Here is an 18128-nt window from a genome sequence, read left to right as displayed (position 1 = left end):
GGAGCACGGCTCAGAACATACCTTTGTCATACATGGTAACTATGCGAATACGCTCTCCCAAAGATGTACCTGGCATGACTGATTCTGTATTAAATTGCGCATTAACACTTCTGTCCTTCTATAGGAATTTACAGGCACGTGATTGATAAGGGTGGGTGTCTTTCGCGTCCAAACTATTAGATAATACTGGTAACCGTCGGTCGTTGTCAGAATTTTTCGCCGCAGAGACTCGAAGCATAACGTTATCTATTGGCAGCAGAAACGTGTCATGCGCCGTGAGCACATGGGGTGGGGAGCGTATCAACGAACTTCTTGTACTGTGTGGTAAGACTCTAGGCCGATTTTAAAGTAGCGAGAACGGTGATCTAGTCCACAACGCCTTTCTCTTCCATGTTTTAGAGCGCAGCTCTTAGGCGCCTGCTCCTGCGGTGAGTGTCGGCGTCGTCCGACAGCGTCGGCGTAGCCGAGCGAATGAGCGAAGAATGAAAGCGAACGCGGAGCGCAGCGGGAGATTAAGGAAAGGCGATAGCGCAGGAGGAGGGTGTAGCGGAACCTTGAGACAGAAAGCGAAGAAGAGAAGGGGAGATGGCCTCCGCATGCGCTGAGTTGCCGTTGGCCTATAGGCATCCGCAGCCTCAGGGACGATCTCATCTGCGCTTCCGAGGTGGGTGGGGGGGGGGGGGCGGCAGGGTGTCGTGAGGTGAGGAGGGCTACCTACGCTCGTCCAGGGCATCAGCTGCTGAGGTCCGTTGGCGATACCAGTGTGCGTGACGGGGATCACTGCTCCTGCATGGGCTGATGGCGAGAGGCTACATGTAAAGGACACTTTATAGTCCGACGCAGCGTGTGCGTCAGCCAGTGGCGGTGAAGATTGGCGACGCCAGGTTCGTCACGTTACGGTGGCGCGAAAACCGACCCCTCTATAGTCCAGGCGGCGTGTGCCGCGCCGCCTTGAAGCATGCACGTTTTATACAAAATTAGGAGTTCCAGGATCATACGAAACTGTGAACTCACTGCAATGTGCAGTGGGACTCATCGCCATCAGCGCCGCTTGTTCGACGAGACGCTGACGTGGTTCTTTCTGGGTGACGAAGCCGGTGCAGAATGCAGCATGTCGCATCTCGCGCCGGCTGCAGCCGAGACGTGCCGACGGACGACGGATACGTCGGCCGCGCCACGCGCCGAATTATCGAGTGCTGCGCTTTCGCTGGTGCGGAATGGCCGTGCCGAACGCGCACGCCCGTCAACTGTAACTAAAACTATAAAGTCGCCTTCAGCTTCGATATGAAGCTCCTTTGGGTGTTGTCGTTGTTGGCACGGGTGTCGCGACTTCCCCACGAAGAAAGGCTGTTCTAGTCTTTGGTGGAACGAAAGTGTGAGAAGAAAAGCATAGTGCCGTGCAACACGGGCTGTGCGGCGAGTATGGCTACGGTATGGCGCCAGAGTACCGCACGTCGTCTGCATGGAAATAAAGCGCGGCATGAGAGCAGGTCTGTCTGCGGCAGCTGCTGTGAATCGCACCCACGCGTCACCCACACGCTGCCTCTCGCGATGTCCCTATTAGACGTGCCACACATCGCTCTGTTTGAAACGTGACGCACGAGACAGATTGTCCGAGCCAGCCAATATGCTGCCAAATGGAAACACATTTACAGCTGCACTCAAATTTCGCATTAGGGAGTATCACAATCTTAGGTGATTTTTTTCACTGGTCTTTCGCTGGCGAGTTCTCCATCGTAAAGTAGACCGATGCCCGTTCATATGACGACATCGATTAGCTGGCTTCGGTTGCGCAGATACATTTGGTGAATATATGAATGTATCGCGAGGTTTTACGTGCAAGAGAACGACACAATTATCAGGCTGTATGGCGTGTTGTTACGCCCAGACAGACATTAACGCGAGTGGAAGAAATGAATGGAAATCTCGCGCACCAAGTTCATTGAATCGCTCACACTTATAAGGCATACTTTACATTTCGCAGGGAGTAAACGATTGCAAGGGCACAATTAAAACTTTCATGGAACACTAAAACCACAAAACTACAACAAAACCAAAACACGTCCCTCAAAGACGTGGCGCAAATTGACATACTGCGCAATACTCCTCTTTCAATAATTTTGCAATGTCCACAATGAAGAATACAGAAGCTAAACTGTGAAATACCGTGTGCATCTAAAAGGCTCAGTCATGCTGAAGCTATAATTTCTCGCTCTATCATTTTAATAAAGTGACAGGGCACAGCGTCATTTGGGGAAGGGAAGAGAGGAGCGCGGAGCTTAGCAGCGCAACATCATATCCTCCGGCTTCAGCAGCATGCCTGTTTGAAGACCTGGCTCTGCGCGTGTTGGCCGTTGTGGACAGTCGAGTCAGTATAATGAAGTATTCGGCTAGCTATAGAGTCCCAAGCTACAGAACCGTATGCAAAAAGGTCAACGGTGAAAGCTCTCGCAGCCTCTTGTTCTTTTCGTTTTCCTTTCCTTTTTTGCGTTTTGCCTGCGTTTTTTTTTTCTTTCCTTGTTGTGTAATAAATCGCTTAGATGGTTCTCTGCGCCCATTCTTCTTGTTTTCTTGAGCAGGCAATATACTCCGAGCAGGTTAGCTCTGCTCCATAACATTATGTCACACTAGCACGTCGTGAAAACGCGAATTAAACGAGCCCTGAACCGCCTCTCAACTTTGGCGAAATGACAAAGTCCGCGGGTAGCTTACGCTGCTGTGAACGTCTCCGCCAAGCTTTGCTGTCGTACGCGGTGCGTGGAGCTCGCTAACGGAGCGCGAAATCACCTTTCTCTCAAACGCTGTGTTTTCAACAGAAGCCTGCTCCTCATTCTCTTCTGGACGCTTTATTACGTAATGAAGTGGATTCCGATACGCTGCTACTATTGGTAGCTGCGGTCTGCTACGTAGCGTAGATACCGCGGCCGCCGCGGGGTGCCGCCACGAGTCCACTGGCTCAGCGCGCTGCGGCTCGCTGAGGACACCCGCATTTAGCGTTTCGTGCGTCGTAGGCACCGACATCGGAAGTCGTGGCGTCTACGTTAACATCTAAAATGCAATTTGAACTGCGCGCCACGGCGACCGAACGAACACAGACCGAACGACTGTAGGTCGGATGCAGCCTTCATGCGTAATGAACCCTCTCACCCTCAGCATATACTACAATGGACCAGCTCGCCTTCACGAGCGCTCATTGGTGGTGCAACAAGTGCCGGCGGCCACGCGCTCCGAGTGTTGCGTCTCATTTGCTGAGCACTGTACATTGCATTAGTAATTGGTTGTTTATTTCACATTGCACGACGGTTGTGAGCTCCACACAATACTACTAAACGCGGTAGAAAGCTGTTACAACATGTAAAGAAACAATCGTGCAGGAAAGAGCATCACTCCCAACTAACTTACGCAGGGATGACTGGTACGCTTTTTAAGAAAGGTGTAAGCGCGCGCAAATATATTTGCGCACCGGAAACACAAAAAAGCCATAGAAGATCACTTGGGAATATGCGTGCTTTTTCATCTAGCATAGAATAAACATGTGTTTTGGCATGTCCAGTTCCATTCCTATCGGGTTCCATTCCTCGCTACCTTAAAAAGTGCGCACACCCGCCGCGAGTCCTTGCGCTATAAGCTCGAGGCAACGGGTTCGACCCCGTTCGCGGCTGCTGCATTCCAATGAAGGTGGAATGGAAAATATAAAAATATTCGTGTACCGTGCATTGTGTGCACTTGAAAGAACAGACAGGTGCTCAAAACTAATCAGGACATCGCCCCCCCCCCCCCCCCCGCCGTGCTACATAACACTGTAGTTTTCGCACGCAAAACCCCGTTATTCTTATATATAAATAAAATGCACACTCTCCGTCTCGGCTGTTGAAAGCGCGGAAGCTGTGCACTTCTTTAGTGTCCCTTAAGGGGAACATATAGAGGAACACTATGCTCATAATGATGTTTATTGACATTTCCGTTGAAGCAGGGCAGGGCAAATTGCGCCTTAGCATGCTTGATTTAATCAGGTTTAACTACATCTATCGCTATCTAGCCTTTCACCTATCTGATATCGATCTTAATTTTTGTATTTAAGACCTCTATCACCATACTGTACAATTCGTTACCCGTGCAATGACTCAGGTTCTATCAGTCTCTTCTATACCACTATACTCTAATAAACTCTTAGTTATATCGACGGCTGACCAGTTAATCCTTCCATCGTCTTTGAATCGCGATGCTTCTGGAAGGTGAACACTCCCTGCGGATCTCGTTGGGTCAATGTCTTAGCATTCCATTACGATGTGCCGAGTAGTTTCCGTGCCTTTTTTTCCAGCACGCACATGCTTCATCTTATGGCGCATATTGGCTTGCTAGACCTTTGGGGCCACCTACCGGAGCAAACTGGAACAACATATTTGCTTTTGAGCATGCACTACCAGGCATAGAGTTTCATAGAATTACTAGAGGGAACTGGGGCTATAATGCGCACGGGAGCTTCAAGCAGGGTGCTTCAGCCAGCATGGGAATGATCGTTAGTAAATGAATCTGCCAAAACTTCATCTTTGTGGCTTTAAAATGGCCTTGCGACTTTGCAGAAAGATCATTTTCAAGAAAGTACTGTGTTATGGAAAACGCGCAGTTTCGCCCGAAAGACGAAGCATCGAGTGCGATGAGAAATTAGTTTGATAGCTATACGAAGTAACAACGCTGGAGGGAGGAAGCGTGGCAGCAGCAGCGAGAGAATTGACCTTCGAGCTGCCCCTCGTTTCAACGCGAACTAAGCGGCCAGAACGAAGCGTCCACAAAGCTGCGAGGCCGTGGCGCACCTAGACTCTGTACTCATCGCATAGCGCTATCAAGATAGCGCTTTCAAGCGCGGCTATGCTATTGAGCCTTTTCGCGGCGATCCCGTGGGCGCTGCCATGTTTCATCACGTGGTGACGCGTCCATTGCTTGCCTCAACTGCCTCCGTGTTTAGAACGGGTGTGCATGACGTCGGTGTGGCTTAGCAAACCTGTTTCCGATGGGGGCGAAATGCGAAAACACCCGTGTACTTAGATTTAGGTGCGCGTTAAAGAACCCCAGTCCCCCACTACGGCGTGCCTCATAATCAGAGAGTGGTTCTGGCACGTAAAACCCCATAATTTTTAAACCTCTGTTTCTGGAGATATCGTAGACGGTGACTGGGTGGGTGACACGAAGCTTTGGACACAGCTTCAGAGAACATGCAAAAGCGCTTTCGGAGCTGGTTAAGCTATGTCCAAAAGGCAAGGTAAATATACCTGGTAGCGAAGCTCCCATAGAAGCCCATATGTTCAAAACATGATGGTTCATCAGCGGCCCATGGGGCTTGGTGCCATCTGTACGAGGAGGGAACACTTCCAGTGGAAGAAAAAACAATGGGACGCCATGTTCGTTAAAGACAGAAGTGACGTCATTTTGTTCTCAAAGGCGCGAAATTTGTTTTGGCTCTCTGCCATTAGAGCTGTATATTTAAATGCCCCAACATTCTACTTGATGGCCGTTCCGAGCTTTCAGCGCGGAAAGCGATGTACGAGAAGATGAGCCGTACGGGTGTCGAAATCGCACCCCTGCACAGAACATACTTTCTTTGGAGGTCGATGAAAGCTTTAGATGCAGAGTGCTGGTTCTATCGTCGGACTCCAAGCCTATGGGCCTGCGCAGTTGCACGAAAACTACTAAAGTAAGCCATTATGTGGCGGTCGTAGCTCCCTACTTCTGACTGCACAGATTGAGAAAGGCTGAAGCTACCCGCGTCACCAAATCCAGACAAACGTCAACAAGTAAAAGAGTACAACTTGTTAGGGGGGCGTATTGTAACAGGTAAACTTAGGTAGACCGCCTTTCTGAACACTTCAAGAGCTACATTGCTTTGAAGCGATAGCGCCGTCAATATGGGCGCTGAAAAAAAGGTATTTATTTAAAATTATAAAATCAGGTAGATTTGTCTTTTGTTTACTCGCCGTGCATATTTAAAATTGATAAGGAATTTTATTTGCGATGAATGAATCTAACTCTCTCGAGCTTTAATTAAAAAACGCTTTTTTTCTTTCCCAATGTTTGTTCCCTCCAAACATAGTCGCACTTCTATCGCTGCTCTCATAACATCCCTTGCTGATGTCGGTGACAATTTGTTCTGAACCCCTTTTCGCCCAAAGCTTCGCGACCTATTTGAACCGACCTTGCAAAATGCGCGAGCAGCGAATATGGTGCTCGTTGTAAAAGCGGAGCTAGATATGTATTCCAAGCTATCCAAGCTTTCCGCTCATGAATCGAATCCGGATTAGTGTGTTTTGCTCTTCGTTCTTTAGTTGGCAAATATTTTGAAGCAACGGCTTGTCACACTTCTGATTCAGTAAATTTCCTCGGTGCAGTCGCTATCTGATTATTTTCTGCCTAATCGCACGCGGGTGTGCTCAGTTCCGATATAGATTTGTCCTTGCTGCGCGCGAGGTTTGAAACGTAGCTGCTTTGTGCGTTGTAATACCTTGTAGCAAAGATGTGTTATCGTTAGTAACTCGCTTACTCATTCATTCAGCTTCGACAATTCGTGCGCTATCGGTGAAGTCTGTCATTTATTGTGCGTATACGGTGCGCATATATTCAAGTGTGCGCCTATTAACTCATTGACACGTTGGCGATAATATGGGCGTAAGTTTCCGTGCCAGTTGGGGTAGATGTGTGTTGATACAGTGCGCGAAACTTACCATGACAGGACGCGGCGCTACTCCCTTTGTCATTGTTTAGCGAGCGGCACTCACTTCTACCGACGTTCCGAGGCTGAAGCACTTTATTTGAAGGTTAGCGATACAGCGTTGGCGGATGAGCAAATTTCTGTATTATCGAGGAAAACCGTCTATCTGGAAGTGCCAGTGACGCGCACGGACATCTTCCAGAAGCGGTCCGCGAACTTGCCCGCACGGATTCATTTCATTCCTTAATACGCCAGTCAATATTTTTGCAACCAGCTACTGTACACGTCTTCAGTCCACACGATTCAATCCAGCATAACTGAATCATAGTGTGTTAGCGAAATTCCGTTGCACTACCGACAGGTGATCGCACAGAAGCAAGGTGGAAGCAGTAGCAATTTCCTATTCGTGCGCTGTCGCTGAGGCAACGTGCGGCGTGCCGCCGAAAGCGCCATCTCGTTTCTCTAGAAGAAATTGTTCCGCGAAAAGGGTTAGTACGCAGCAGCTGCCGGAGTAGAACCCCCCCCCGTACCACTCCCTTCTCTCTCTTCTCCCCGGTGCCTTGCGTCTGACGGAAAATGGCGCGCTTCCTCTCCGCTTTCTTCAGAGCCGCTACTGTCACAGAGGCCCGCTTCCTCTCCGCTGTAACAGAGCCGCCATCTGTCTCTCTAAACGGGGATGGTTGTACTGGTCGCAGTAATGTGCAACGCGCCGGGTTGGTAGACCAGGCGCCTGAGCCAACGACGGGACGAGTATACTTCTGGGTGCATGACGGGACTTGCGCTTTCGCAGCGTTGCAGCTGCCGGGCCAAGGCTCTCCAAGGTGTTTGACCTGGCAGGTCGTTACAAAAAGTCGTGTGCAACCGAACTGTCCTGGTAAGAATCCGTGCCATCAGAATAAGATAACCGACCTGCGATGAGCGTTGAGAAATTAGTAGTTGCGATCTTTTTAAGGCTCGATACTTTATAGACAGCTGTGCCTGTGCGGAAACCGATGGCTTTTTGCGCGTATGGTCTCTCGGCGCCCTTTGAATGTTCCCAAATTTGGGCAATGGCTGCTTTGAAGTCATGAGGTGTGGTTCTTGTGTAGAGCTTGGAGATGCGTCACCAACTGCAGTGGATCAGGTGGGATCTCGGGCCCGAGCAGTAACGGCCTGGTGCAAGATGCTTAATCAGGGTTCGAGACTCGCGGCGAGGAAAGTAGCTCGCAAACAGGGTCTACAGTGAAGCAGGCCGGGTGCCTAACGGCCAATACCTTGTCGGGTGCAGCAGCAGCGACCAGATGGTACTGCTCCGGAGCTTCGTGGGTTTGCCGTCGCAGAAGCTTGGCTGGCGCATACGGCCATGTCAAAGTAGGAGCGCTGGTCGCCGTACACTTCCCACAGTCTAGGGTGAAGCCGACTGGCGAAACCCAGTGAGCCGGCGCCGGCGGGGAGCGGGGGTAGTCGGTGGTGAGCCTGCGGGCCTCTCTCTACATCGAGGCGCTGCTGGGCGCGACTGCCACGCCCAGGTGGTGTATTGCATGAACTCCAGTCGCTGAGCGGTGCAGGTCGGGGTCGTCGTAGGCATACTTGAGCGGGCGAAAACAGCCATCAAAGATGTGCTCCATTCTGCCCATGACCAGTACTTTGTGACTTTCATACCTGTTCCACGGCTTGGTGCCACCTCGAAGCCGCCCTGCTGCAACCAGCCATATCGTGTTTGTAGGGCCAGGCATGGCGAGCGGCGCGCGCGTTGGCTGTTTGCACCCACTGAATGGGGTCATTCTGAAATTCGTGGAACTCCGGTAATTCCCAGACAAGTGGTGATGATAAGGTTGCTGGCATGAAACGGGAGGGGGCCGAAGCGATGTAGTTCAGCTGCTTCGAGAGCAGCGAGATGGCTCACATGACATCATTCGTCAAGCTGGCGGCTGAGCCACCCATTAAGACAGGGGCGAAATCCGCGCACCGTGATGCGGTGGCAGCGGCTGCAGTACTCACGCCAGTTGGACCCTTGGCCAAGGGAGCGTGAACAGCATTCGTTGAGCCCGGGGTGGAGTCCATGTAGATGAGGGCCCTGCAGTTACCTCAGTACTCCCGCCAGTCAGTCCAATGGCAAAGGGAGTGTGAGCGGCATCCGTTGCGCCAGGGGCAGTGGTGGCTGTAGTACTCATTGCCGCTGGAAACATGGTCATAGGAGCGGGAATGACATCTCCTGTTGGCTGAAAGGTCGATGATGTTGTGGGGAAGAGATCCATAGCATGAGAACCGTTGACAGCACACTTAATTCCGGAAGTAGCGCCGCTTGCCATGGTGTTCTGCTGTCGTGTCAGCATGGAAAGACCTGGGCAAGGTCGGCGTTGCAGTTCGGCCGTGGAGTCGCCATGGAGGCTTGGACGCCGTCCCCGGGCGGTAGCGACTCCGAGTCCGAAAGGACTCGTCCGCTTCGAAGGGCTGTGGAAGGAGGTGGATTAACGTCCGACGGCTCCGTGTTTCGCGACTGCGCCATTGTGAAGGAGAAATAGAGACAAGACCCGTTCACCGCTGTTCTACTCTCTATCTCATCGTCTTCTCCCTCTGCCCACGCCCGCAGTCTAAGCGCGCGAGCCTAAGTGCGTCTCTCTCTTCATTACATATGGAACATCACGGCGACGACGATGCATAGATACGCCTGAAATTTCCATATAAGTACTATCGCAATAATAATTAAATGAACATTATTAAAAGTGCCCAATGGCAGGATTTGAATAAAGGACTTCTAGCACTGAAGCCCGATATTGAAACAATTACGTCACGGCAGCATGGACAAGCGTAACCACTGCAGTTAGCAGCAATTATGCGTGTTTGCTTAGTTTTATTGCTTTCTGCATTAAAAAAAAGTATAGATTGCTTTAAACTTTAGGCTACCTTAGGGCACGATAACGCGTAATAAATGAAGCGACAAGAACGTCTGAAGCCACAGGCACGAAGATCAAACAAAACCATGTAATAATCATTATTTCCAAGGTGGCTGAGCAATCGCAGCACCGGAGTTTCCTCTAGTAATTATTGCAGACAAAAATATATGCTGCCAGATGGACAGGGCTAAGTCCCTCACGGTCATAGCTGGTCATATGATGCCCCTTACGCAGCTCGCCCTTTCTAATGACTCTACCCAACCGCAGTATACACTAGCGCGGTTTTTACTCTCATTTTGAGGGATTGCGTTGTCGTGCCAGAATGTGCGATGATAACCGCTCTCGCCACCTGACGACTAACGCGGTTCCCCCTGTCATCGAGCAGAATGATCGAGAAGGAGAAGCTGCGCAAGGAAGGTAGATAGGACATAGAGTGGAGATGCCCTTGTCCACCTGGCAGCACAAGCGACTACGTCATTCCAGTTTTTGTCCACTACGCTTTGATAAAGGTCCCTGAAGCGCGCCACTCTCGCAATATAGACAGCCTTGATGGAGGCTTTACGTGTCTTTTCTGAATAAAGCTAGTTTCGAGCGATGTTGCTTCATGTGTAGTTGTTTACGCATTTTAGTGTCTCTTGCTCTGCAAGAAGTACAAATCAACTACAGCTCAGCAACAAGTAATGACACTGTGCTGCAATGGGGCCGTATTCTCGATGAACTTCTTTTCAATGATACGTCAAGCGTAATCAATTGCGCTAGCGCATTATGCGACTTGGAAATAAAGTTAATGAATAATGTAACATTGCCTCGGTCATACTACTCCCGGCTTACCCAATACGCTAGCACTCAAAATACCGTCCGAAAAGTCATCGTTAAAAAAATGTACCTGGACAAATCCCAGGAGTGCAAGATTTATGTCTTTGTACAGTGACATACGAACAAACACAGCCAGAGAAGCGCCTTCGAAACAGGCTGCGCGGCAAACAAACAAAATTGAAGCCATGTTGATGGTTATTACGACGTTCCTTCTTCTAGTTAATCACTATTATTCACACCATTACACCTATTGTTGAGGTGGCAGTACACTATTTTCTGACGAAAAATACTGTTCAGCAGCATTTATTTTTTTATTGCCGACAATACGTCGGCCACTGAATGCTAAGGGCGCATTAGTAAGAGCGGACCCAAACTTGTACATGTGATTATACCGCTCAGCCGACAAATGAGCCTATATTTGCGTTATGGGCGTCACTGACGCTGCCTATAGGACACGTTGGGTCATTTGCGCCCGCTATTTCTAAAGCGATTTTCGTGCAGCAAATCAAGACAGGCCCGATCAGCGTCACAGCTTCAGCGCTCCGAGTTGTATAGAACGATACACTACGCTATGCGAGAGCATCTGGGCTTTGGAAAATGGTTAGGAAAGCGCTAATGTACAAAGACGACTGACGAACGCAGGACAAGATCGTCACGTGTTTTTCACTCCTGTTTATCCCTTCACGCTTTTCACACCACGGATCTACGCAAACTCAATCAATTGGCCATTTTCTTGAGGGCCTACGGTATTTCACGGAGAAAGAACTGCGCTTTTACATGTGAATAAGTTGCGGCTAGTTACAAAAATTTTAATGCGCGAAACTGAAGGTGTGCGGAAGAGGTATTGATGAGAAAGTAAGCGTATCCGATCTATGGAGATCGGATACGCAGAAAGACACGTTCTGCGTTCTCACAGCTGAATAAATCACGAGCTTTCTTGCTTCCGTCTATGGCAAGGGGAGACGAAACAAGTGCGCAGCCAAGTTCGCCTCTTCCGAGTCCGACACTGGCAGTCTGAGCCGGGTCTCTAAGTTCCTGCGGCGGTGGGTGCTGGGTGATCGGGGCAGCACCCTCGTCGCGTGCTTCAAGAACACATCCCCCGGCGTGCTCACCTTCCAATCGAAGCTCAGTGTGCCTCTCGACGACACTGGGCGCATAACGACTTACTACGTCGAGAAGACTACGGGCCACAAGCTACAGGTACGATTGTTGGCTGGCGTCAAATCTAAGCAAGCGGGTGCCAAAGTAGTAATCGCGGTTTTCAATGTAATCCTATACTCATCAGAAACGTATTGGAATTCCCGAAGTGTAACACTAAAGCGAGCGTGTGGTGCGCCACTTTGGCCGAAATCACAAAGCTTCTCTTTTTTGGGTGCTCTTTGCCATTGCCTCACTACCTTCGCGGCTGATTTGTTTAACATCATGCTTTGCTGAAAGATTGTCTCACGAACAGTGCTATTGGGATATTTATTTGTGTGTACTCAAAGGAACAGACTGGTGTGCTATAGTTGGTACTGCATAACGTGAGGTAAAGCCCAAAAGAGCTCGAAGAACGACAGAAGGAGACGAAGGCGCAGAGCTACTTACAAGTGATTGTTTATTGCACAGACTTAATACATATACATGTTGTCCCACATAATTTGAGTCAACGTTTTACAAATGAATGGCATTCCGGACGCGAGTTGAACCTAATACATCATGTTGGCACTGGCCTAGAGTTACTCAGGCTATTTTTTTATTTTCCCCTTAACTAAATGATTGGTTTATGTCTAATTATTTAACTTCTTAAGTATTGGCTGCAGACCCCAAGTGTGATACGCAAAGTTGTAAAGCACCTTGAGAAACCTCTCAATAAATTCTTTCCAACTCGATGTATCTCACATGGTCCTTTGTTCCGCGTTCCAAAGAAAGGCGGCGAAATATGAAAAAATACCACGTGACGGGGCACTTGCGCCCTGTTATTGTGCTGCTCTCAAGCGTGCGATGGATGAACAAGGTCGGCTGCAGCGAGACTGGCTCGCGCCAGGGAGTTATGCCTGGTGTAGGTATCTGGGCATGCGGCTCTTATCGCAGGACGATGCAAATGCATGATGCTGGCCGAGCGTTGCCAAAGCAGTAAAGCGTCTAAGGCCACGAAAAAAAAAAAGACAAAAGCAGCATTTTGATTCTGCTTGAAAGAAGGAAAGAGTGAAGCACGTGGGAACGATGGAAGGTGATGAAGGCTGCTACTATTTTGCCTTTGCACACAAATGACCTTGTAGTAGTTTTCGAATCGAAGGGTGATGCTAGAACTTTAAACCTTAGGATTCGATTAACAGCGGATAAATCACACGAGGACAAAGCTAACTAATGGTAAAAAAATGCCTTGGCTATATTCAAGGAAGGTCACGCATGTCTTCTTCAGATGATGACTCTTTTCGCACTGGCCCCGTCTGCTCTCCTTCTCACACTTACTGTCTACCAGACGTTCTTTTTTGATCTCGCATCCCGCATGTGCGCATCGCTTCGTGTCGCAGTATCGGGTGGCCGCGTCTGGCTTCACACTTGTGCACCAAGGCCGTCACGAACCCGCGCTGGTTGCTCAGTAGGTGTGGTGTTGGGCTGCTGAGCACGAGGTCGCGGGATTGAATCCCGGCCACGGCGGCCGCATTTCGATGGGGGCGAAATGCGGAAACACCCGTGTGCTTAGATTTAGGTGCACGTTAAAGAACTCCAGGTTGTCGAAATTTCCGGAGTCCTCCATACGGCGTGCCTCATAATCAGAAAGTGGTTTTGGCACGTAAAACCCCATAATTAAATTAATTAATTTGCCTAAGCTGGCGATCAACCAATTCGTGCATCTTCTTCGTACCACGTGCAGCTGCACCAGATGTTGGAGCCCCGTGATTTCCAAAATCGAAAGAACTTTGCAAACTGAATTTTAATGAAGACGGAAGAGAGGTTGAGAGGCTTCTCAATGTTCTTTACAACTTTGTGTAATACACTTAGGTTCTGCAGCCAATACATAAAAGGTTGAGTAATTAAACGTAACTAATCCGTTAGGTAAGGGGAAAATAAAAAAAAATAGCCTGAGTAACTCTCGGCCAGAGCCAACATTATGCATTCGGTTCAACTGGCGTCCGGAGTGCCTTTCATTTTTAAAACTTTGGCTCAAGTCATGTGGGACAACCTGTATTACGCTACGCAGTAGACACAGCTGCGCACAACTGTAAGTGCACGGTAAGGCTGGAGTGCCCGCTCGCCTGCTGCAATCTGACCGTGCTCGTGCTCGGAAGTGGCTTTGACCTGCACGAGTAGTAGGCAAATACGGATTGCGCATTCTGAAGCGCTATGAATAGCTCAATACAAAGCACATCTAGCCAGGAGCGGCCCGTAGTTAGCGCCCGCTGGCACGCCTGCCTTGTAGATGCTCACTGCCATTTCTCGCGAGTCGCGCCAGGCGTAGTGTACGTGTGATGTTGGCTTAACTTTCACCGTGGTTCAAGGCTATTTGAGTGTTCAAAACTAATCGAAATTAGCGAGAACCGATGGCTACGACACAGCGAAGCAGTGTGGCCGAAGTTTCGTTCCAAGAGTGGCCGGCGTGGCCGAGCATGAGTAGACGATAGTTAGATTTTTTTGCAAGTGGGTAATCCTTATCGAAATCTGAAGCCATATTTTTCGCTTACTTCAGGCTGTCTCGTTCACTGCATCGAGTATTACGCACAAGAACCGCAGGAAGAAGCGCACTGATCCAACCCGAAGTAGTATCACCTAAGAGCCCCCCCCTCCCCCCCCCGTCAAAATGTGGAGGTGTTTTCGTAGTTACTCCTGCGGCGTCTGTGTTCATCAGGTGGCAAGTTGAGAGGGGAAGAGAGCTCAGATTTCTGTAGCCTGTCCTTTTACTTCCTCCGTGGGTGAGCGTTTTATTTCCTACACGAATGAGGGCTGCTTTCCCCGAAGCACGCCGCGTGCAGCCCTATTCAGGTTCAACGACCGGGCACTCAACCCTTGATGACCGGCAATTATAGGGTGGGGCTCCAAGTTACGTAGGATATATGTATGTACCTGTGTGAGTTCAATCGCCCAATACGCTCTTCGCGGTTGCCATACTGCCTCTCGCTTCAACGCGAACAAACCGGCGATAACATAGCAAACACGAAGCCATTAGCCCTCGGCGTGCCTAGACTTTTTACCCATAGCAGATTACTTTGAAGATGGGGCCCATGCAACCGCGCTCAACTACGGCCTGAGTAAAACGCATCCCCCCCCTCCCCTGCTGCTTTGCACGCGATGGAAGACGGCGCGTTTCCTCCCCGCTTATCGTCCTTGCGGGCGCGAGATCAAGCCAACATCCTTCTCCGCTCACCCTCGCACGCTTTAACTCGCAGCTACAGCACACGGCACGCGGCCGTGATCTTATCGCAAATGAACTTTTTACGGGACATTACGGCGATGACGATGGTGACGTGGCGATTCGCCTGGAATGTCCATTTACTAGCTATCTAAAAAAAAAAGAAAACTTCGCGCACAGCTTGTAATCTCCATGCACCGCGCACGAGTGCAACATTTGACTGCCATGTTCACAGCAGCCTATGTTATCTGCAGAATTTTTTCACCAAGCCCAAGGGGTGGTTCAGCGGCGCTTTAAATAGATATGGAATCCAGGGGTGCGATCGGAGATGGTTGTTCGGCGCGTTCGTTCGGTTACCGGCGCGCGCGATTGGCCTACTCCGCGCCGACGTCGCCAGCCGCGGGGCGCCGCCCCGTTTTTGGTGACGTCAAAATGACGACACGCTCCTGTCAATCATCCGCCCACCGAGCATTTCGTCCGAACGCGACGGGAGTTGAGAAGTTTGGAGCGATCATACGGCTTCGCATGGCGCGTCTGGTGGATTGGATTGGATCCAACAGGCGGCCTTTTCGGCTTTCTTTCGGCTGCGGAATAGCACGTTTGAATCCAATCCATAGTTTAATTCGAGAAAATGGCGCTTCCGTTGGGAACTTTTGTTGTTGCGCTGGCGTTTCTAGAGGAAGGAGGATAGCGGGTGGCGGTGCGAAACGCGTTTGAAGAAATGGCAGAAAGTGAATTCCGGCGTCGTTTTTGTTTCTCGAAACAAATAATTCGTTGGTTGTACAGATAAATCGACAACATCATTGGTGCCAGCGAGCCACTGGAATGTTGTCGCTGTCCCTTGAAAAGTGCGCCACTCCTCCCGTCGTTTTCTTTTTCTTTTTTCTTCTCGCTGTGCGCGACACCACCTAGGGACGACGCAAAGAACCTAATAGTTATAAATTGCAGTAGTGACACGTACTACTATTTGAAAACGTGTTTGGGCTTGAGAAGATAAAATACGTTTTTTTAGGTAACGATTTCATTCATTTGGAAGACGAGAAACATTTCGTTTTGTAGTATACTGTCTGCAAGCAGACGACAAACGACGGAAGTAAACTTCCGGGGAGGTCACCGCTTCCTGATTGGCTGCTCTCTCCGCCCCGCTGTCACAAATTTTGCATACTGCAACTTTGTGACGTTGCAGCAACTGAACAGAACGCGTATCGAACAAAATATCTCCGATCGCGCCCCAGAAGTGTGCGCAGGTCGCATGCAGCCGAACTCTATTTTTACAGGTTACAACTGCTGCGCTCCTGGCGAGAATGAAACGTCGGAGTCTGGAGTGCATCCTCAGCTTGAGAGACGCCTTCAAGGTAATAAGCTACTGCACCAATATTTGTCCGTCGTTAAAATTGGAAGTAAAAGAACATCCCTGAATAATAAGATGAATGCACTTATAACTGAGTGTTACAATACTCTGATTATGATTCGAGCGACGAATTGACTCATTAATTGATCGATCAATCACGTAGTCAGGTAAGCAACTAGCCAATCTTTAGACTGATTTCACCACATTAAGAGGGCAAGCGAACTTGCGCTGTCGGGGGCTGTGAGGACAGTATTACTCGTTTTGTTGCCACTTGGGTTCAAGACAACATAGAGAGGAATGCCGAGAACAAAGCCACTGTGAATTTTTCCAGTGACTTTTAGGGGGAAGTTCCGGCATAAGTCGTCTCAAACCCACCACTAGTGTACAATTCGTTTATTCTCACATCTTTGCTTTTTTTTCACTCCAGAGCTAAGTGGGTTTCTCATGCTGCAAACACGTCATGCATGCACCTTACCATAGTTCTCCTCCAACCCGCTAAAGACTACGGCATACTTTGCGGCCGCGGTGGCATAGTAAAACTCGACGGCAAATCTGTCTCTTACGCAAGCAAGAGTCACGCGCAGCTGAAGTTACTTTGAGTAGTTAACCGAATAAGTGAACGTCATGAAACCCATCACCTCTTCCTCCAGAACGTTGGCAACACGATCGTGGTGGTGTTCCAGACAGAACCTATGGACATGTTCGTGATGGAGCACATCCGGTGCGTGTTCCACGACGTAGCCGTCATCAGCCTCGGTGGGGAAGCGGTGGCGGAGGTGCGCTCTATCGCATCGGACGGCACCGCTACTCCCCCCGGCCGAGGGAGGGTCACCGTTATGTTGCTCAGGCTGCTGCCGGCGCTCACCGACAAGACACCGAGGAAGAAGGCCTCCAAGATTAAGTCCCGGGCATCGGTCTAAGATTGACTGCGGCGTGTAGCACAAAATTTCTCACACGCCACACGCGAGTTGTCTCCTTTTCGATCAGTGCGGATCTCGCGTGCACATCCCGTTCTTTCATGACTCACGTGCAGTGGGCATCGCGCCCTTTTTTATCCTCGTTTGTTATCTTTCTTATAGACTGGTACTGCTATCCTGGACCTTGATTCATTATTTCCTTCACTGTAATTTCCTACGCAGATGCGGCGTTTCTCTTCCTCGACGTCAAGCGTTAAGGAGTCCAGTCACGCAACACAACAGATGCAGGTTTACCTATGTATGTGAAGACTAGACAGGACGTTTGCGTCGGGAACAGGGACGCTGCAGGCTACATAATATTTAGCATTTATAAATAATAAAGGCTCATTTAAAATGTAGACAAAGCGAATCACAACCTGTCGCATAGAAAGAGAGTACGTCTGCACAACGCTGGCGTGCACTGTTCTCAAACGAGTAGCTCACATGTGGTACATTACACTAGAGGGCAGCGACCCTTGCGAGGCATAAAACTTCCTTACATCGGGCAATTTTCCCATGCAGTTTTGTACGATATAGTACCACCTGCGCACTTTTATATTAATTTACCCGAATTTTCTGTGCAGTTTAATTCCTGCTGGTAGTTGTTTAGTCAGACCGCATTGTGCACCTCTGCCTATGTGACGTTTTAGTGCTTTTAAACCATGTCAAGTCTCAAAGCAACGAGGCAGTTGGCCGGCTGCTTTTGTGCTTTTACGTGACAAAACCACCATCTGATTATGGCTCCGGAATAATTTCGACCATCTCGGGTACTTTAACGTGCAATAAATGCACAGTGTACGAGAGGTTTTGCATTGTGTCCCTATAGGAAGGCGTTGGAGCGCGACCGCTGCGGCCCGTATCGTACCCGCGACCTCGAGCTCAGCCGGTCAACGCCATAGCCACTGGACTACCGTGGATGCTAACAAACCAACTCTTTGTGATCAGTGATCAGAAAGGCACAAAGTTTATCACGTTTGCGTGCGCAACCGAAAAAAAAGGAAGGGTCTCCAATCCATGCTGTGAAAGTGGTTGGACAGCGAAGGTGTAAACGGCAACTAAAAAGATTACTCACCCATCACGATGTGGTTTGAAA

General features: G+C 49.5%; 1 protein-coding gene across 1 annotated transcript in view; it reads left to right on the top strand.

Annotated features, from left to right (window-relative positions):
* Positions 1–17497, top strand: part of LOC129381193 (uncharacterized) — a 42575-nt gene extending 25078 nt beyond the window's left edge. Inside the window, exons 4-6 of the mRNA XM_055063865.2 lie at positions 11353–11595; positions 16006–16083; positions 16730–17497. Of these exons, the coding sequence (XP_054919840.2) occupies positions 11353–11595; positions 16006–16083; positions 16730–16999 (591 nt within the window). The 3' untranslated portion in view covers positions 17000–17497. The remainder of the gene's footprint in view (positions 1–11352; positions 11596–16005; positions 16084–16729) is intronic.
* The last annotated feature ends 631 nt before the right edge of the window (positions 17498–18128 follow it).

The sequence above is a fragment of the Dermacentor andersoni genome, chromosome 1, assembly GCF_023375885.2.
Source record: "Dermacentor andersoni chromosome 1, qqDerAnde1_hic_scaffold, whole genome shotgun sequence".
Lineage (NCBI taxonomy): Eukaryota > Metazoa > Arthropoda > Arachnida > Ixodida > Ixodidae > Dermacentor > Dermacentor andersoni.
This window is presented reverse-complemented; position numbering and strand designations above follow the sequence as displayed.